This window comes from Cydia amplana, chromosome 25 (genome assembly GCF_948474715.1).
Source record: "Cydia amplana chromosome 25, ilCydAmpl1.1, whole genome shotgun sequence".
Classification (NCBI taxonomy): Eukaryota; Metazoa; Arthropoda; class Insecta; order Lepidoptera; family Tortricidae; genus Cydia; species Cydia amplana.
The window spans coordinates 1,372,945-1,394,601 of NC_086093.1; the positions used below are offsets into that span (position 1 = coordinate 1,372,945).

General features: G+C 40.3%; 2 protein-coding genes across 2 annotated transcripts; one reads left to right on the top strand and one right to left on the bottom strand.

Annotated features, from left to right (window-relative positions):
* The first annotated feature begins 2,186 nt into the window (after positions 1-2,186).
* LOC134659869 (serine hydrolase-like protein) lies at positions 2,187-12,538 on the top strand. The gene is made up of 8 exons (XM_063515577.1): positions 2,187-2,193; positions 2,637-2,695; positions 3,040-3,145; positions 3,813-3,954; positions 9,954-10,081; positions 10,869-11,062; positions 11,382-11,479; positions 12,244-12,538. The coding sequence occupies exons 1-8, from the start codon at positions 2,187-2,189 to the stop codon at positions 12,536-12,538; spliced, it is 1,029 nt and encodes a 342-aa protein (XP_063371647.1).
* A 1,667-nt stretch (positions 12,539-14,205) lies between these two features.
* Positions 14,206-21,199, bottom strand: LOC134659567 (uncharacterized). Its single transcript, XM_063515234.1, has 8 exons — positions 21,060-21,199; positions 20,669-20,799; positions 19,003-19,132; positions 18,029-18,183; positions 17,159-17,290; positions 15,756-15,872; positions 15,110-15,208; positions 14,206-14,331 (listed from the first exon to the last, which is right to left on the bottom strand). Exons 1-8 carry the CDS (start codon positions 21,139-21,141, stop codon positions 14,206-14,208), a joined length of 972 nt encoding a protein of 323 aa, XP_063371304.1. The 5' UTR covers positions 21,142-21,199.
* Between the last annotated feature and the right edge of the window lie 458 nt (positions 21,200-21,657).

Consider the following 21,657-nt stretch of genomic DNA (forward strand, 5'->3'; position numbering starts at 1 on the left):
CGAGCCCTTGAAGTTGAAGTACCGGGCCGTAAGCTATTAGTTTTTCTGTTAGATTTTCTTATAATATCACTTGTCGACAGCATGTTTTAAAGAAATCTCTAATGCCATTTATTGTGCTTTAATAGTATTTAAAGGACCGCTGCCTTAGCGAAGATTCTCAGTGATGACAGTCACACAAATGAAAGTCAGTCACTTAAAAGCGACAGCCGGTTGCAGCACAAAATTGATTGAGAGCTAAATCATCACAGTTAGCAAACAAATACTTAGCCTTATTCATTACTGACAAGCATCTCACCAGCCGCAGTTCAAGTCGCTGCCAATAAAATTTTACAGCGCAGATTATTTTTGCATAATCTTGTTTGGGTCATACTGGTTTTGTAATGTTCTTAATTATACATCTGAAAAAACAAACAACGAGGTTGTCTTATTAGGATTTTTCCATATCCAGATTTCTGGTGCCTCCGTCTCACGATGTCAAGATTTACTCGCTTAATTCCTTGCTTGCTGAAATAAGAATAAATATTTTAATTCACCTACTTGAAGATGAGTACATATCAAGAGACGGCCTAATTTGGCATACCACATTGATTAACTCATGGGGCCACAAAACCCAGTTCTAGCAAGACTTGTGGCCTTAAGTCCACTGCCATTGGCAGGTAGGATATGAGCCATATCTCAGTGCTGTTAGTAAGGAATAAGTGACAACACCACAATGTCCCAAATATACTGGCATTGAACACACCTAGTATTAGTATGTGAAAGATTGCCAAGTTCAAATATCATCAGAGATACCTAGGTTAGTACTCCAAAAAGCTTAGTATAGCCATTTTACAAACAGATGCACCTAGAATAGTGCTCCAGATTGCAGTGCATAGCTCAGTCACCATGTGCAGTTAGCAGACAGACACACCTATAATAGTGGCCCAGAATGCACAGTGCACAGCACAACCACCGTGTGCAGTTAGCAGACAGAGGCACCTAGAATAGTACTCCAGAATGCACAGTGCACAGCGCAACCACCGTGTGCGGTTAGCAGACAGATGCACCTAGAATAGTGCTCCAGAATGCACAGTGCACAGCACAACCACCGTGTGCAGTTAGCAGACAGACGCACCTAGAATAGTGCTCCAGAATGCAGTGCACAGCTCAGTCACCATGTGCAGTTAGCGGACAGATATACACCTAGCTAGAATAGTGTTCCAAAAAATCCAGAATGCACAAGTAGCACAAACGTCGAAAATCATGAACAAATAAGCACTTGATACTGGGTCCACTGTATTTCCTACTTTGCGTTTATTTCCCTTTCGGAATTTTAGATACGTATTAAACATTCGGTCGCTGGCGAGCGAGGAGGGCACAGATTGCTTTTTATACGCCACGCGAAAATCGCTTTTTTCTCTACGCCGCTGGCGGAGATGGAGATGATGATGCAGACCTAAAATAAAAAGTAGGTACCTACGTCCATGCCCTACTAGATTCTTATTTTGATATGCAACATGTCCGGGTGGATAGTCATGCTATCCACGAAACGACGCCGCCTTTGACCTTGGTCGCGAAAGTAGCATTTTCTTCTTCAGTCTTCTTGTATTTTCTTCCAATTTTGTAATTGGTCGGACTGTCGTACACTAATATTTTATTTTTTCACATATTTATTATATATTTACTATTATTTCCTGTTAAAAAAGTTATATTTTATTAAGCCCTAATGGTCTAGGCTAACATGAATAAACACAATGACATTGACAGTTGACAGCGCGGGAATCGTTCAACGTAGGAGTTATGAGTTATGTTCATAAATCAGATACATATTTTTAATTTTGGCTTTGCCTCTCTGTAACATTCATGGAACAGGCTACATGATAAAGCACGTACTACAAGTTAAAATTATCATTGAAGAAGTTTGTGCAGCGTAATAATAATGAAAAATATTCTCATGTATGCAATTTTTGCCACAGCTTGCGCTGTCATAAACTCTGACTTTCTTTCAGTTGAGACGTATGCTAGCACGAAGTAACTAGTTAATAATCTGTGGTACAGTCACCTGCAATAATATATAATGTTACACTTCGAAGGCCGCAAAAATATGTGACGCTCTTATGGCTCTACAAATAAGACTGTGTCAGATATTTTTGCGGCCTTCCAAGAGTAACTACTTTCGAAACACTTATGTACAGTCAACAACATAGATGCAAGGTCAGCGCCGCGTCACTCGAGGGATTTCCGAACCGATACCTACCACCTTCTTTTAAACCTTCGAGAAAAGAGCGTACTCCTATTTTAAATGCCGGCGACGCACTTGCTACCCCACTGGCGGCAGTTGCTTGCCATCGATTCGTCTGTTCGTTTGCCTGCTACCTGTACCATAATTACACACACACACACCCACACACAGTCACACACTGATGACTGGTGAAATTCGGCTGAGCTCGCAGCGGACTCTTAACATCGAAGACATCTCGGCTTCCTTAGTTCAAGTTCAAAGAAAACAATAAAATATGATAACATGCATTGTGTGCTACCTGATAAGATAGCATCTCATAAACTCAGTTGAATTGACGTCATTTTTCATGTCACATTTATTTAAATGTAATAAATTAGGAATAGCTTAATTGTGTAAGATAAATGCGGTTTTGCAGGTAAACTGGGCATAAGTTATGAAGATATCACGAATATTTTACAAGCAGTATACGAAACCGTAAGTAAATAATGTTGTATGGAATAAGAATAGTCTTAGAACGATGATATCTCCTATAGTATCTTTACGAGATAACAAACTTGCGAAATTATATCTACAGTAGATTTATACTTATAACTATAAAAAAAATGTTCCATGACATCTGTTTGTATTGTATATTCTCAGTTCCACTGTTTGTATTGTATATTTATATTTGTAAACACGATTACGAAATTTTTCTACTTTTATTTTAGGTTTAACTTATTATGATAAGTACCTACTTCTTACCGCTACCTAGCGACATCTTTTGTCGAGTAGGAACAACTAGTGCTTACACAATTTTTTGTACTTATTTGTTATCAAAGGTTATTATTATATTGTGTTATAATTATTATATTCACAGATCGTTAAGAGCAATCCAGTTGGCAGAAAAAGAAATAACTATACAAGCACCATGGGGCAAACTTAGAGGTATTATATTCTCTATTTTGTTTCATCTTCACCACAATTTCTGATTTATTATATCTTTGAAATATTGAAGAAAAGAACTGCAGAAATACGATAATTACTAGAGATGAAACGGATAGTAGTTTGGCCGGATACCGGATATCCGGCCTGGACACTGGCCGAATATCCGGTATCCGGCTTATACCTATATTTGAGTTTTGCAGGTGCGCGTCGTGCAGGTTTCGTAGTGAACGTTCGCGCGGACACATTTCTAGGATCGTAACGAGTTTTATCATGTCATTACGTATCACAATTTGCCTTTGATGGATTTCCAATATTAAAGACAAATAACTCGTTTTTTTAATAATCATCAAACTTAATTAAAATATTAAGTTAATATACTGATTCGATTATGACCTTGACTGTTTTTTAGATTCCATTTTTTACCCCAAAATGTGTTAATTTTACTATCCGGTATCCGGCCGGATACTATTATAACGGCCGGATAGGCCGGATACCGGATAGTAACCGGATATCCGGTGCATCTCTAATAATTACATAAAAGATAACCCTTGAATGAAATAAGATAACCCTTGTGACTCTACTAACAAATAATATTTAGAAGCAGAGGGAGTTGAAAAATAGAGTTCCGGTTAATCCGGTTATAATATTAGCTGAAAATTTAACTCAGGACTAACATGGGGTACGGAGGGCGCCCCACCAGTGTTCCTCTGCCCCGGTCGGATGGACTCGTGCTCCGGATTCCGTCCTCTCTTGCAGCTTCTGCCGCGCTGTTTCTACTATGTGGCTGTGGATCTCCCGGGGAATGGCGGGTGAGGACCTTCAACTCCTTAGGACTAGGTACTTGTCTACAACGCTCGGAACCGGTTTTTTCTTCATACAACAAATACCGGTATTATTACGTTCTTTGGTTTATTATTTCATTTTTAATGGGACAATCTACATAATAATATGAAGTTGTTACCTAAATACATGATTCAGTCCTACGTAAAGAGAATAAAATAATTAAAAATATTGGGCTATTTTGGGTTTTACAAAAAAACAGGTTCCGAGCCCTGCTTGTCTAAACACCAGAGTAATATAAGTAAAGAAAACGAGTGGTAACTCCATACATCAGTTTTCATACCAAAACGCGAGTTATTTCGTAGTCGCCATCTAACGTCGAGTAGCGGAACTATCAGTACCGCTACTTGACACCAGATGTCACAAGTGTCGCTAATGACGAAAAATGTACTGCTAAAACAATTTAGAACTAATATTATAAGCGGAAGGAGTTGAAAATAGAGTTCCGGTGCATCTGGTTATAATATTAGCTCAAAATTGTTGAGCATTAAGCTTTGGATTCCTCCGAAAACGGTGCCGTCATATGACGGCCGTCATATAGCGGCCACAAAAGACGGCCGTCTTTACGGTGACGACATGTGGAAAGTACCACGGCGTCATAACACACCGTCAGCCACCAAGGTCAAAGCGGCAAATTTGAAAAATGTAGGCGCGAAGGGATAACGTCCCATAGAAGATTTGAATTTCGCGCCTTTTTCTACTGACAAAATTTGCTTGACCATCTATAATTTACTTGGAGGATGAAATATCATCAGAAGAGGAAAATAATCGTAGTACGGAATCATTTGTTCAAATCTCGTGTCATTTATTCAAAATGGCGTCACGGCTATCTAATAAAACGTTCACGAGACTATCGACACCGTCATGATGGCCGTCTTTTTACGTTACGTTGACAATCAACGCCGTCTAGGAAACCGCGCCATCTTGTTTACATAGACAACGTTCTAGTGACGTCATTCAACGCTATATAGCGGCCGTAATATGACGGCACCGTTTTCGGAGGAATCCAAAGCTTTAGAGTTTTACTTTGCCGCGACATCTATTGTCAACTAGCAGAACTGATAATGTCCGCTACTTGACGCTAGATGTCGACTACGAAATAACTCGCGTTTTGGTAAGAAAACTGATGTATCGAGTTACCACTCTTTCTTTACTTATATTTGTACTTGTCTAAACACTAACGTAGGGTATGAAGGGTCTACCGGTGTTTCTCTGCCAGTCTACCACGGTCGGATGAACGCGCCGCGTTGCCATTTTTATATTGTATATTGTGACCTTTTTTGCCACTTTTGTGTTATTCTATTTCAACTCAGAATCACGAGCTCTTTCGATCCTAATGAGATAAAAAAATGTGTCAGAGTTTTTTTCCTATTATGTTACCATTTCCCCATATACTTTGTATGGCGGTAACAAAAAGGAAAATTTGTGTGAGTACTGGCCACGGGACTCTCGCCGCCGAAAAGTTTAAATCCTCGGATGACATTACTTAAAATATATCCTTCTATTATTGCTGTCATTCGATCAACATTCAATATACAATTTTATCTATAAACTCCAGCTATTCTTTGATATTCCCTCACAAATGGTAGCAGAGCGTGGTTCCTGAAATTCCGCGCCTGGAAATTATCGAGATGGCATCGACGAGTTATAAAAATATTGAAACGTTGAACAAGTCAAATTATGACACATGGTGCTTACAAGCGCAAGCCGTCCTGATAAAAAACGATTATTGGGATATCGTCAGTGGCGAGAAAATATTGTTACCAGAAGCGGATGAGACGACGAAGGCAAGTTTCGCCAAGGAAGACTTGAAGGCAAGGGCTGAAATTTTTCTTTTGCTGTCACCTTCCGAACTAAAACAAGTGAAGACCTGCACGTCATCAAAATCCGTATGGGACAAATTAAAAGCGATTTATCAAAGCACCGGCCCTGCGAGGAAAGCAACCTTGCTAAAACAATTGGTTCTAAAACGAATGACCACAGAAGAAGATATCCGTGATCACATAAATAATTTCATGGACATCAAGGACAAGCTAGCCGATATGGACATAAAAATACCGTCGGAATTGCTAAGCATAATGTTACTCTACAGCTTGCCAACAACATATGAAAACTTTCGCATCGCAATTGAATCGAGAGACGCCCTGCCCTCTCCTGATGACCTGAAGGTAAAAATTCTTGAAGAATACCAGGCCAGGAGTGGTAGTGAACAACCAGAGAGCTCCGAAGCGTACAATTTCAAGAAAAAGAACTTGAAACCGTACTGCAAGAGCTGCAAAAAGAAAGGTCACACTACTGAGGCATGTTGGAACAAGAAGAAGACTTCAAATGAGAAGATGGACAGAAAACAGACTAGCAACTTCAACGTCTGTTTGAGTACCGTAAATTCAAGCGCCAGAGAAGATATTTGGTGTTTAGATAGCGGCTGTTCTTCCCACATTTGCGGCGACAAATCTAAATTCTCCAACATAACCTCAGAAAACGGCACACTCAAGTTGGCATCAAATAAACACACAAGTAACATTGAAGGAAAAGGAAGAGTAACAGTCAAAACAGAAAAAGGTGATGGTTACAACATAGATGACACCTTATTCGTTCCTGATGTATCAGTAAACCTAATGTCCGTTGGAAAGATTACCGACAAAGGATATAAGGTCATCTTCGACAAAAATAAAGCTCTTGTCACACAGAAGAATGGCAAAATATTACTGACAGCTCAGAGAAAAGATGAACTGTACTACCTAAAATTCATGAAAGAAGCAACTGCAAACTACACACCCAAAGGGCATTGTGACATCATGGAGTGGCATTTAAAACTTGGCCACATAAATGTAAAGGATCTTAACAAGATGGCCGCAGACAACCTTATGTACGGATTGAACCTACATAAAGAAAAATTAGATAGCTGCGAGACCTGCATCAAAGGCAAGATGTCAAGATTACCTTTTACAAGACATGATGATCTCTACACGACGCAACCGCTAGAAATCATACACAGCGACGTTTGCGGACCCTTCGAATGTGAGTCACTGACAGGCTCAAGATATTACGTCACATTCATTGATGATTTTACCCGATACTGCTACGTATATTTCATCAAGAAGAAAAGCGACGTATTCAAATGTTTCCAAACTTACAAAAATGAAGTTGAGACGCTCCATAACAAGAAGATTCGACACCTGCAATCTGACAACGGGACAGAATACCGCAACAAGGAGTTCGACAACTTTCTCGCTTCGCATGGCATTCAAAGAAGATTGACCACTGCTTACACGCCCCAAATGAACGGAATAAGCGAAAGGAAGAATCGTTCCTTGCTCGATAAAGCCAGATGCCTGTTAATAGAAGCCAATGCTCCCAAAAAGCTTTGGGCAGAAGCGGTCTCTACGGCAAATTACCTTATAAACCGTAGCCCTTCTAAAACATTAAATGGCGACATACCATTCACGAAATGGATGAACAAGACACCATCCGGAAACCATCTTCACGTTTTTGGCAGAAAGACCTTCGTACTGAAAAAGAACAGACGAGGTAAACTGACACAAAAAACCAAAGAGGGTGTATTTGTAGGATACTCGTTGACCTCAAAAGGCTACAGAATCTACATACCTGAAGATGACGACGTGGTGATAAGCAGGGATATCAAAGTCATAGAAAAAATGTATTTTGAAGACGAAAATACAGATTATGAAGGCCTTGTACGCGAAGAGGAGCGCAAGACAAAGAAACCTGAAAAAGGAAACAGAAATAAACATCAGAATAGTCATGACAGACGACAAATAGAGGTAGAAATCACGGAGCACAGACATGTAGACCCCCTCCAAATTCCAGTGATATCCACTCAAGAAATCAGGCACAATGCAACAGATTCCATTCAAGAGGACGAGCCAGAAGAAGCAGATCACTTCGATGACGCTCCAGAGGTTGCCGAGATGCCAGAAAACGAGAGGCAGATACCTGAGAACGAGAGGCAAATACCTGAGAACGAGAGTCAGATACCTGAGAATGGGAGGCCCCAAAGAGAAAGGCGTCAACCTTCATGGTGGAAAGACTTCATACTAGGTGACAGTGAACAAAGTCACATGCTCACGGAGATAAGCAACCTTTTTGACGAAAATGAAAATGACGAATACTGGCATGATGCAATAAAAGCTGAAATACGAGCACATGTCAAAAACGGGACTTGGAAGATCGGAAAGAAAACCAAAGATATGAAAGTTGTAGATTACAAAATGGTACTTAGAAATAAAATTGGACCCGATGACAGCGTTACTAGAAAAGCAAGACTTGTTGCACGGGGCTTCACACAACGACCAGGAATCGACTACAACGAAACATACGCTCCCGTTGCAAAATTAAGTTCGATCAGATCTGTCATTAGCATCGCTATGGAAGAAGGGTTACAGTTGAACCAGATGGACGTAACAACGGCGTACCTAAATGGAGAACTGGAAGAACAAATCGTTATGAAATACCCAGACTACCTAGAAGATTATCTGACAGAAATTATGGTTGAAGAAAGTACAAGAGATGATTTAACTATCTTCAATAAGACGAAGGACATGCTGATAGACATAAAGAATGCTCCAAAAGAGAAAGTATGCTGCCTTATTAAAGCACTTTATGGACTCAAGCAGGCAGGGAGGCAGTGGTACAAGAAGCTCGACACAGAATTAAAACACATTGGATTTAAAGCATCAGAAGCTGACCCATGTGTATACGTACTAGAGAAAAGAGGAGCCAAAGTTATAATAGTCATTTATGTCGACGATCTACTAATTGCCTACTCAAGTCCAAAGATACTTAATGAAGTCAAATACCTACTAAATGCCAAATTCGAGTTGAAAGATTTGGGAAGACCAAAGAGGCTTATCGGCATAGACGTGTCATTCAAGAATAACGAAATAAAAATCAACCAAGAAAAGTTTATTGAAGACACTCTTAAGAAATTTAGAATGGATGACTGTAAACCAGTATCCACGCCATTGGAGCCCGGTCTTAAATTAGAAAAAAGCGAAAAAGAGGAGACTCAGCATTTGCAGCTCCCTTACAAAAACCTGATAGGTACACTCATGTACATAGCAGTGGCGACACGACCCGATATTATGTTCGCCATAAGCTACTTATCGCAGTTTAATGATTGCTATAACGAAGAGCATTTTAAATGCGCTAAAAGAGTACTTCGTTATTTAAAAGGAACAAAGAGTGTGGGCCTGACATTTAAGAAGACCGGCAACGATTTGCTTGGAATGGCCGATGCAGACTGGGGCTCATGTAAGCTCGACCGAAAGTCATTTTCAGGCTACTGTTACAAGTATGCTGGTACATGCGTAAGCTGGATGTCAAAGAAACAAAAGAGCATCGCCTTGTCAACAGCAGAGAGCGAGTACATTGCATTAACTGAAGCAGCGAAGGAAGCCATCCACTTAAAGAACCTTTATAAGGACCTAGGGGCTAACTATGAGCGCATTGTCATCCTGAATGATAATCAAGCTGCCCTAAAGCTAAGCCAAAACTCAATGGTGACTTCAAAGTCGAAGCACATTGACTTGAAGATGCACTTCATCAGGGACTGCATCCAAGAAGGAGCAATAGAGGTGAAGTACCTGCAAACCGAGGACATGGAGGCAGACCTTCTCACTAAAGCTTTGCCTGGCCCAAGGCTAATGAAATTGAGGAACAGCCTGGGGCTACACTGATAGCTACGACAGTGCCGTGAAGAGGAGTGTGAGTACTGGCCACGGGACTCTCGCCGCCGAAAAGTTTAAATCCTCGGATGACATTACTTAAAATATATCCTTCTATTATTGCTGTCATTCGATCAACATTCAATATACAATTTTATCTATAAACTCCAGCTATTCTTTGATATTCCCTCACAATTTGAAAAATGTATGGACATTTTAGGACACTTTTTCTCCTATAAGGATGAAAAGGGCTCGCCATCATACATATATCTCAACGGCAGGTCAGACCACTTACCGCGCGGCGTGCAACTGAACGCCATGGACTATGTGCCCACCGTGAAGGTCGTTAAGGAACACTTCAAATGGGACAAGTTCATGTACGTGGGACACTCACTCGGTGCGATGCTGGGTGAGCATTTATAAATCAACCTTCTTGGACTAAAAGTCTTAAATTAAAGAGTATTAGAGAATGATTAAGCTACCGTGCGAAATATGAATATGATTTTACACTTTCATGGTGGTTAACCTTTTGGACGCCAATGACCGATATATCCGCACCGTAGGTTCAACGCCAAAGACCGATTAATCGGTCACAGACCACAGAGCAACATAGACCTACGTGCATATGTATAAAGTTCAATTCCAGTTTTGACACTTCGGTGAGCTTTTGTGTTTGAACAGTTCAACTTTCATCCATTCATTTACATCAATATATTGTTTTCTAAAAGTTAACCGGACTAATCCCAACAAGGCTCAGTTTACCCTCTGGGTTGGAAGGTCAGATGACAGTCGCTTTCATAAAAACTAGTGCCTACACCAATTCCTAGGATTAGTTGCTAAGCGGACCCCATGCAGGCTCCCATGAGCCGTGCCAAAATGCCGGGGTAACGCGAGGAAGATGATGATTTTGTTTTCTAAGTTCATCATGTTCACCCAACTTCAAAAGTGCAGCTCGCTGTAGGTAGGTTGACCGTTTTAACCATGTGAATGCCATCAACACTTTTGCTATTTATTCATCTAGCAATCGATAGGTATATACTTATATCCACCTACGTAATGTTCGCGGTTAAAGTCCATATTGATCAACTGCTTAACACCAAAAATAATCTTTATTATTTTACGAATTGTTGTGATAAAACAACGAACTAAAACAATAAAAGCTTTAGTCTAAAACTAAAACTCTGAAATGTCTGCAGGTAAATACTTCAACATCGCCTACCCTGGCCACATCACGCGCATGGTCGAGCTAGACCCGATCCCGGCTCACGAATGCTGCAGCCAAGACGTTCAGGGCGTCCGTCAGTGGTACCACTTACACTATCATAGTTATTACGAGCAGTATGGCAAGCTTAATGGAGGTGGGGAGGCACCGAAGTATACTTACGAAAAGGTATAGTTATACACGAATATATGTACCGAAGTATACTTACGATAAGGTAGAGTAGTTATACACTAATATACCTACTAAGTACCATAGAGAAATATAAGTAAAGAAAGAGTGGTAACTCCATACATCAGTTTTCATACCAAAACGCGAGTTATTTCGTAGTCGACATCCAGCGTCAAGTAGCGGACATTTATCAGTTCTGCTAGTTGACAATAGATGTCGCGGCAAAGTAAAACTCTAATGCTCAACAATTTTCAGATAATATTATACCTAACCGAACATTTAGCAGTTGTCTTATTTTGTATGTTTATTTATTTCTTAGGCTTTGGAAATGCTGATGAAGGCCCGTGGTCTTCACAAGGAAGCTGCCGAACATGTCATTGAGAGAGTGCTATCACCTGCTGGAGACGGCCTATTTAGGTAATGTATAAAATGCAACATAAGTACAATACTGTAAAAGTATAAAACTTTGCCAACCGCGTCACAGTTCAGTAATAGAGAAATATAATAAGACAAGAGTGCTCACTCCATACATCAGTTCAGACTATTAATTTCAGTGTCTACATCTAGCATCGAGTAGCGGAACTATCAGTACTGCTACTTGACAATAGATGTAGCAGTACTGATAGTTCCGCTACTCGATGCTAGATGCTAATAGTCTTTTTGGTACTAAAACTGATGTATGGAGTGAGCAATCTATGTATTTTTTTCTCTATGGTTCAGTAAAAGCATAGAGAAATATAAGTAAAGAAAGAGTGGTAACACAATACATCAGTTTTCTTACAAAAACCCGAGTTATTTCGACATCTAAGGTCAAGTAGCGGACATTATCAGTTCTGCTAGTTGACAATAGATGTAGCGGCAAACAGAAATTCTAATGCTCGAAAATTTTTAGCTAATATTATAGCCGGATAAACTGGAACTCTATTTTCAAATCCTTCTGCTTATAATATTAGTTGTAAATTGTTTTAGTAGTACATTTTTTGTCAGTAGCGAAACTTCTGCCATCTGGTGTCAAGTAGCGGTACTGATAGTTCCACTACCTTGACGTTAGATGTCGACTACGAAATAACTCTGGTTCTGGTAAGAAAACTGATGTATGGAGTTACCACTCTTTCTTTACTTATATTTCTCTATGCTTACATGAACCCATAAAGTTATTACTTAGTTTTTTTTCATAATAGATTTACTCACGACCAACGCCAAAAATCCTTCACCCGCATGCCTTTCTCGGGCGACGCTTACCGCGCCATCTATACAGCCACCACGACACCAACGTTCGGCGTGCTCGCTCAAAATACCATAGACGCTGGAGGATACGACCAGACGCCGTTCGTAAAGGACCCTGCGTGCTGGCCGAACGGGAACTACAGTGTGAAGATAGTGGAAGGCGGGCATGACGTGCATATAAGCCATCCGGAGCGCATGGCGGATGATGTTAGCCAGTTTTTATTGAAAGATGTTAAAGCTAAATTATAATATTTAACGAAATAAAATAGGTACAATACATAAACGTTTTTTTTGCAAGTTTAGCAATCCCCCGTAGCCAACATGCCAATCGCGAACGCTCCGTAGCGAATGAAACGCAACTGTCACACTAATATGGAACTTATGGAAGAGTGATAAAGAGACACGAAGCGATTCGATGGCGAAGCGATAGCGATTGTCACCTTGGCTAGGCCGCCAGTACCCTTCATATTTCGCAGACCAACATTATTATTGTTATTGCCAGCGGTCAAGACAACGACAACGTTCGTAAAGTTTATTCCTTCACCTCCACCATAGACAAATAAGTAAACATAGAGTGCTCTCTCCATACATCAGTTGTTACCAAAACCAGGCGTGTCTCACTCCGCGATTTCGTCGCTTTGCTACAGGTAGCTAAAAGTACATCCGTTCGGCCCCAATTTTGGGGAAAGCCATAAGCCGCGCGTGGCGCTGTCGCCACCTAGCGGCCATATCTGTGCTGATCGTAACAGACGCGTTTTGTTAGAGAGTGAGTCTTCTGTACTTAGTACTATTATTTATTCTGTGCCAAAACGCGAGTTATTTCGTAGTCGACATCTAGCGTCAAGTAGCAGAATTAACAGTATCGCTACTTGACACGAGACACTTGCTTAATAAACCGTACGCACTTTCCAATACAAGTTTCTAGGCTGGTTAATATGAGAAGAGGATTTGAAAGTATTAAGCTACTAACAGAGTAGCTTATTTGGAAGTAGTGATATGGATATAGTTCTTGATATTACACATTAGTAAGGTAACAAATAGGAAGTAAAACAACAAGGGACTCTCCTTTATTTCTAATTTCGGGAAGTAAATATATTCTTCTATGTTAATATTAATAATTATATTAAGTTAGGTACATACTTACCTCATAAATTAAATATTTATATAATTATTACGTAATGTAAAACTATTGTACCGACTAGATTAGCGCTTTAAAATACTTGTTCTCAAATGTTTGGTACTTAATTAACCTAAACTTTTCTAAATACATATTTTACAAATTATTACGTGGGTAAATATTCTAAAAATGAATACGGATGTGTTTGATCTCTATCGGCATTGGAATAGCAGAATATTATTATAGGTACCAAATGGACTGGCTCGTTTTTATGCTAAAAGCATAATTAAATTTAGAATAAGTTTGTGGTTGTAATACTAGATGTCGCTAGTTGTAGTGGATTTAACATCCTTAGATCATAGCGCCATCTGTTGTGTCAGGTTGAAAACATGTTTCTAGCCCATAGTATTGGTAGTCCAATGGTTTACCTTTATTTCCGACTTTTCGACGCAGGTTACACTAGCCTTGTCCCAGCGAAATACATATGTTATTATGTGTGCTGTTTTGAAATTTTGCAAGGACTACAATAGGTAAATTCGCGGTAACCGTTAATAATTATTATTTAAAAAGTTTAGAATGTTATACCCAATGGCATTGTCCATACTCCATATAGTCAGGCGTGGCTCACTCCGCGATTTCGTCGCGTCGCTACAAGTACACGGCCCACACCAATTTTGGTGTTTAGCCATAATAGTTGCCGCGCACCGCTATGGAACGGACGCCTCGCGCTTGCGCCACCTAGCGGTCATATCTGTTGTAATAGACGCGTTTTGTTAGAATGAATCTTCTGTGATATTATCTATGCAAACTTGGAGCACTGTTTACGCAGCGGCGGCGGCGCGAGCCGCAGCGAGGCGATGCAGCTCTTCGTGTTGGACAGCTCCTTGCGCAGGCGCACTATGTCCTGCTCGGCTTGCCGCTTGCGCTGAAACCAGAAAAGGAGCTAAGATTCCTGCTCCTTTGGGAAGAAAGAATATGAGACGGGATAAAAAAATCGAAGCTTAAATGTTATCGTTAGACGACTGATAGTAGAATAGAATATAAGTAATAGTTTATTCGTAGGCACACAGAGAATAGACATAATTACATAAAAAGAACATGGTGAAAATAAAGTGTCACGAAATGGCCCCATCTCAGCATGTTGCTGGCGACTTCCAGCGCTGATATTCCGATGAGACCATAAAGTGAGAAATAATCACGGAAGGTAACAGACAGAAGTAAAGGAAAGAAACATAAAATACACAAACGGATGCAAAAAAAGAGATACAACATGACGACATAAGTACTAGTGATACTTAAAACAATTGACTGAATGAAAAAGCTGCAGAAGTTGGAATAATCAAGTCTAATCTCCGTTTTTACGTAGCTATGTATGTATGTGTATGATCTTTGGTGCAGCTTGCGGCTCAACGCAAGATGTCGTTACCGTTAGACATTTTATACAGTTTAACTTTGATTTTGATCAAAAAAAAAATTATATCAAAGAACAAACTCATAGCGTAGTTCAAAGAGTAAAGGGTGACACACACTAGACCGGGCCGGGGCCGGGCCGGAGCTTCCGGCGCTTCGTTTTCTATGGAAAGCACCACGTGATCACCGATCAGCCGTCATAAAAAATTGCATGTCGGACGCCTCGGCCCTGGCACGGCCCGGTTTAGCGTGAGTCATCCTTAAATGGCGTAGTTAAAGCATAGTTTACATACCTTCTGCTCGTTGGCTAGCCTGATCTCAACCTGAGCGACGCGCTGCCGAAGTTCTGCGATGTCACGCATCAAACGCGCAGCCGCTAGTTTGCTGTCAGCCTGCAATATTAAATTAAAGCATAGAGAAATATAAGTAAAGAAAGAGTGGTAACTCCATACATCAGTTTTCTTACCAAAACGCGAGTTACTTCGTAGTCGACATCTGTCAAGGTGGTGAAACTATCAGTACCGCTACTTGACACGAGGTGGCATATATTTCGCTATTGACGAAAAATGTACTACTAAAACAATTTACAACTAATATTTATAAGCTGAAGGAGTTGAAAATAGAGTTCCGGTTAATCCGGTTATAATATTAGCTAAAAATTGTCGAGCATCAGAGTTTTTGTGTGCCGCTACATCTATTATCAACTAGCAGTACTGATAATGTCCGCTACTTGACGCTAGATGTCGACTACGAAATAACTCGCGTTTTGGTAAGAAATCTGATGTAGGTATGGAGTTAATTACCACTCCTTATTTACTTATATTTATCTATGATTAAAGTCAATAAAAACTTGCTGACCAAGTTATTAGGGTTCCGTACCTCAAAAGAAAAAAACATTCCATCACCGCAGGAAATTTAAAGGGTTTGTAGGATACTTACAGCACGGGACGGAGCGTGTTTGGCCACGTTCCTGCTGACGATGTTGGGCAGTTCAGACACCGAGCACGTACTGAAGAGGCTGTCAGAGGGCCCCGCCTTTGCCACACCTTGGATCGCCTGCCCGTAAACCAGAAAGGTTAAAGTACTGTAAATTTCCTCAATAAATATTGCCTAACATACGAAACATTGGATCACAGATTAACCTTTTCGACGCCGTGTCAAACACAAAAGCTGTCACGCTGACGCCACGTCACCGAAGTGTCAAATCTGAAATTGAACTTTATGCATATGCACGTATGTCTATGTGGCTCTGTAGTCTGTGACCGATTAATCGATCTTTGGCGTTCAAAAGCTTAATAATTTGTTACTTCGTATTGCATGTCGTGATGTCCTATTAAAGATTAGATATATGCGTTTATATTTATAAATTAAAACCAATGGCTTTTAAGAGTTTCAAGCTATGCCGTAATTGTCATGGTAGGCTAAGACAAGCACCCATAGAATAACCTTTCATTCTTCCTCGCGTTATCCCGGCATTTTGCCACGGCTCATGGAAGCCTGGGGTCAGCTTGACAACTAATCCCATGATTTGACGTAGGCACTAGTTTTTACGAAAGCGACTGCCATCTGACCTTCCAACCCAGTGGGGAAACTAGGCCTTATTGGGATTAGTCCGGTTTCCTCGCGATGTTTTCCTTCACCGAAAAGCAAGTCACCGAAAGGTAAATATCAAATATTTCGTAAATAAGTTCCGAAAAACTCATTGGTACGAGCAGGGGTTTGAACCTGCAACCTCCGGATTGAAAGTCGCACGCTCTTACCGCTAGGCCACCAGCGCTTTTTTAAGCAGCCATAGTATAACGATTTTAAAAAATAACGCTACCCAAAAAATATCAACATTTGATTAGAGTGGAAAAAAGCTCGAAAAATAAAACTTACGTCATAGAGAAAAAAATACATAGATTGCTCACTCCATACATCACTTTTAGTACCAAAAATACTATTAGCATCTAGCATCGAGTAGCGGAACTATCAGTACTGCTACTTGACAATAGATGTAGCAGTACTGATAGTTCCGCTACTCGATGCTAGATGTAGACACTGAAATTAATAGTCTAACTGATGTATGGAGTGAGCACTCTTGTCTTACTATATTTCTCTATGCTTACGTTTAAAAATGCTATAGGTATATCGCTTTGCAACTTGTGACTCTTCTGAGACTGCTCATAAAACTTTTCTAAAGTTTTATGAACACCGCCATCTGTGTTTAGCACACTACAGTCTAAAGTGTACGGTCCTCGCGTGCTGCACCTTTTTTTCAGCAGATAGCGCTTTACAAATTTATATACTACAAAAAAAACTAAAATTAGTGATCAGCGCCATCTGTGTTTACGACACTGTACCTGCGCGACCGCGGTCCTGGCGTGCTGCACGTGGTGCGCCTCCTCTTTCAACAGATGGCGCTTTACGTGCTCTATCTCTGCGGTCAGACCCAGCTTTTCTTTTTCGAGACGAAGGTTTGATTGTTTCAACGCCTAGAATTAAACATGATATCGTGTAAAAAACGTTGACTGGAGTCATATAACAGTAAAAGAAAATAAACAAGTGCAAAATATTGTAGCCGCCATTTGTCAAAATGTATGCATTAGATCGGCGGTTCTCAATCTTTTTTTTGACGGAACCCTTTTGGAAAGCGAAATACTTGATGGAACCCTACAATACGGTGGCGGCATAGTAAAATGTTTCGAGGCGACTAAAGCATAGTGTTCTAAATTCTTGCGGAACCCCTGCAGGGGTGTCGCGGAACCCTAGGGTTCCGCGGAACACACTTAGAGTATGGCTGCTCTAGATGGCGTTATACGTAAGGCGCAAACGCTGTCGCTTAACATTTAACAACCTATAGTTACCGGTTACCGCATGCTTGGAGTCGTACAGCGCCATCTAGTTTTCCTACGCAAAGTGTTCAAAACTTTTGTCTTAGTCAGTCTTAGCATAGAGAAAAAAATACATAGATTGCTCACTCCATACATCAGTTTTAGTACCAAAAAGACTATTAGCATCTAGCATCGAGTAGTGGAACTATCAGTACTGCTACTTGACAATAGATGTAGCACCGACCGGAAAGTCTTATGCTGTTGAGATAAGACTTTCCGGTCGGTGCTACATCTATTGATAGTTCCGCTACTCGATGCTAGATGTAGACACTGAAATTAATAGTCTGAACTGATGTATGGAGTGAGCACTCTTGTCTTACTATATTTCTCTATGATTACCTTCAACTTTTCCTTCTTCTCAAGATGGCAGTCTTCCACCCGTCTCTTGAGCTTTCTTCTGAGTTCGTCTAGAAGCGTCGAGAGTGTCAGTCTGTTTGACTCAAGCTCTGCGCGCTGCTGCACGATCGTGTTTATTTGGTTCAGCAGCTTTATGCCTGTAATATTTTACAGACATTATACTAAATGACTGTCAGTTAAATTAATATTAAATAAAAAAAAAGTTTGCGAGTGGTGCAAATGGCCCGTAGTGTTCGTTTAAATGGGCAAAGTTACAACAAAATGATCATATTGGCAAATGCCTATCCTCGTGCCGCCCACCATACAAAATTATAGCCAAGGAAGTTTGAATCTTGTTGTATTTTCGATTGGATTGAATTTTATTTCCACTAAAATTTTACGAGACAAATGAAATGCTACCTACTTTCTTTTTAATTAAGGTTGATATTCCATCGAAACTGAGTGTACATCCTAATGTGCATTGGGCGGCACGAGGCTATACATTTGTTGGCCGTGGTTGGTGATGCCTACAACGATGTTTCAAGTAGTTTCAACTAAAAACACAGAACAACATGGCACACATTGAGTTAATGAAAGTACAAACTTGAAAGTGTACATTACATACCTAGGGAGGTGAATTCGTGAATGGTCCAGATCACAGGTGTTTGTGAACCGAAGGTGAGGGCCATAAATATGCGTCTGGGGCTTTACGAATTACCGCCCGTGGTTTTACGTCTTGCCTTGGCCAGGAAGTGAGATTTTCTTCTCGCGTAGCGTAGACGTAAAAATATTAATGTACGTTGACATTATGATTTTAAATTTATAATTTCTTTAAATAGGTATTTTTTCTGTCCAAGCAAACTTGTAACATTTTTTGGTGCTTATTGTTATTCTAAGCACTAAAATAAATATGCCATTTTTTTATTCGTTTACAAAAGTTTTCTCCGTGGGCAAAGTTGACAAGTTTTGTTACTCACGCTGTTCATTATGTCGCAAGCGATGCGCGGCCGGCTGGAAGCTGGCGGGGTACTCCGGGCTCGGAGCCCCCGAGTCGTGGTTGGGGTACGCGCTCGGCGCGAACATAGGAGGGCTCGAGTCTGAAGAGTCCTGAGGAAGTTATATAGTTGCTATTTAACCTTTTGGACGCCAATGACCGATATAGAATAGAATAGAATCATTTATTTCGAAGTCAATAGAATCATTTATTAAAAGTCCATAATGTGTTAGTAACATAAATACTAATATATCCGCACCGTAGGTTCAACGCCAAAGACCGATTAATCGGTCACAGATCACAGAGCAACATCGACCTACGTGCATACCTATACATAAAGTTCAACTTCAGTTTTGACACTTCAATGATGTGGCGTCTGAGCGACAGCTTTTGTGTTTGACACGGCGTGGAAAAGGTTAATTTCATTCACACACTTTTCACTCCCTCCTCACAACAAGCTTACACATATACAAGTACACACTCCTCTTTCTTTCCTAAATAATTCCTATTCTTTATGTTTAGTATAATTATAAATTTTATTTCTGGTAACTCGTGATGATCATGACCCCCGCGATACAGGCCATGCCTAGTGTGGGTTCACTGTAACGTGCCTGCTAAACTTTTATTATGAATAAAAATATGGTTATTATTGTTATTATAATTTCACATTTGTGTCTATTTAGATACGACTGCACAGTGTGTATAGTACACACTATAATGATATCTTAAAAACAATTAATCCGCCCAATAGTTATTTGTTTTACAAGGGGCCAAAGTTTTTGTTTAACCCCTCGTGCTAATATGGAATCTTGAGCGTTGCGAGGGTTTCAAGCACTGACAATCCAACCTCTAGACTGAGCTTAGGCCAATTCTTTCATGAAACCGATGCTGCCAAAAATACGGGGGTGCGGGGGGACGAGGTGAGCGAATCCCGTGCCGTGATTGGTCCGTTCAAAGACACGGACCAATCACGGCACGGGATTGACTCGAAGATGGAGTAACGCTACCGTATGTGTGGCAGAGGGGGTAGCGCGACTATGCTATGTCTAGAGGTTGGATTGTCTGTGGTTTCAAGGCACGAGGTTAAACAATTTTTGCCACCGAGTGAAACAGTACACAATACTGCTATCTTAAAAACAGATAGGTTGCCCAAAAATTATTTTATTCGCCTATTCCAATAAGTTACTTTACTACTAATAGTAGTCGTATATTTTCATCAGATACTAAAGCAAACGAAAATAAGTCATATATGTATTTATTAGTTTTGTATATTCCTAGTTCTTCTATTAACTGATTGTGACTAAAGAACACAAATCCCCTACCGCCTTGTTAAGGGGCCCACAGATTAACAGTCCGCCGGGCCGGGCGATATTGGCCTGTCAGTAGTTCGGAACTGTCACCTTTTGCGTTTAACTGACAGGCTGATATTGTCCGGCGAACTATCTGTGGGCCAATTAGTATGTAAAAAAATGACTTTGTTTTCTTACAAAGATGTGACGTTATCTATGAAAAGGGATCTTATTGTCGATGGCGCTTACGCCATTATTAACCATGCTCCGATATAAATACAATGCCGCGCGACGCTGCGCGGCGTAAGCGCCATCGACAATAAGGTCCATTCATAGATAATGCCCCATATATTCACTTACGAGAGGCTTGTATTTGGGCAGTTCATCGCTGGTGAAGCGCACCGAGTGGTGCGTGGTGCGAGTGAGCTTATGCTGGATGGGGTTTATCGTCTTCATCGCCATCTTGGAATCTGCGGGTGGTAGGGCTGGTGCTGCAACACAATGGTAATTTCAGTGGGCAAAGTTACATTTATAACAATTAAAATTTGTGAAAAAGTCATTGTCATATAAGAAGTTTTATCTCAATTATTGACTTCTTTTTCATTGTGTATGTGTACTACAAGGGTGTGGGCAAAGTTGTATGAAAACTTCATCAGTCTAATACCAACAACAGTACCATTTTTTTTGTACAATTAAATATCATTAGTTATTTACTTATTTAAAATAAAGTAATCTGCTGTTTAGTGCCTACCTGGGATAGAAACGTTATGAAATATATATTGTGGGAAGTATTTAATCTTGACAACTGTTTGAGACCGTGCGAATGATGACATCGATATTGGTAGTTTCCACTTGCATGAGTTGGTTCTATTAACAAACGGAGAATACAACTTCTTCTTTAGTATATATGTGACGTTATCTATGAAAAGGGACCTTGTCGGTGGCGCTTACGCCATTATTAACGATGCGCCGATATAAATACAATGCCGCGCGACGCTGTGCGGCGTAAGCGCCATCGACAATAAGGTCACTTTTCATAGATAATGCCCCATATTTAGTTTAGGGATTAGAAGTTGGCGAATATCGACGAGTCAAAAGTTGGTTTATTTGTATAGCGTCGAATTAGACAATCTCATTTCAAGCATATAATATCTGACTAATCTGACTAATGAGCGTTTCTTTTATTTTTTTGCCATTTTTATATATTGTGACCTTTTTTGCCACTTTTGTGTTATTGCTACTCGGAATCACGAGCTCTGTCGATCCTAATGGGATAAAAAAAGGTCCCAGAGTTTTTTTCCTATTGTGTTACCACTTCACTTCACTTTGTATGGCGGTAACAAAAAGGA

Bases quoted from the DNA above. Each gene is read 5' to 3' on its own strand.
- LOC134659869 (XM_063515577.1), top strand. The intron at 3,146-3,812 runs GTATTATATTCT...AATTTAACTCAG, and splicing joins ACCATGGGGCAAACTTAGAG to GACTAACATGGGGTACGGAG. The intron at 11,480-12,243 runs GTAATGTATAAA...TTTTCATAATAG, and splicing joins GCTGGAGACGGCCTATTTAG to ATTTACTCACGACCAACGCC.
- LOC134659567 (XM_063515234.1), bottom strand. From the start codon at position 21,141: ATGTCATCATTCGCACGGTCTCAAACAGTTGTCAAGATTAAATACTTC. The intron at 20,800-21,059 runs GTAGGCACTAAA...ATTGTGTTGCAG, and splicing joins TCATAACGTTTCTATCCCAG to CACCAGCCCTACCACCCGCA. The intron at 15,209-15,755 runs GTAAGTATCCTA...TTAATATTGCAG, and splicing joins AACACGCTCCGTCCCGTGCT to GCTGACAGCAAACTAGCGGC.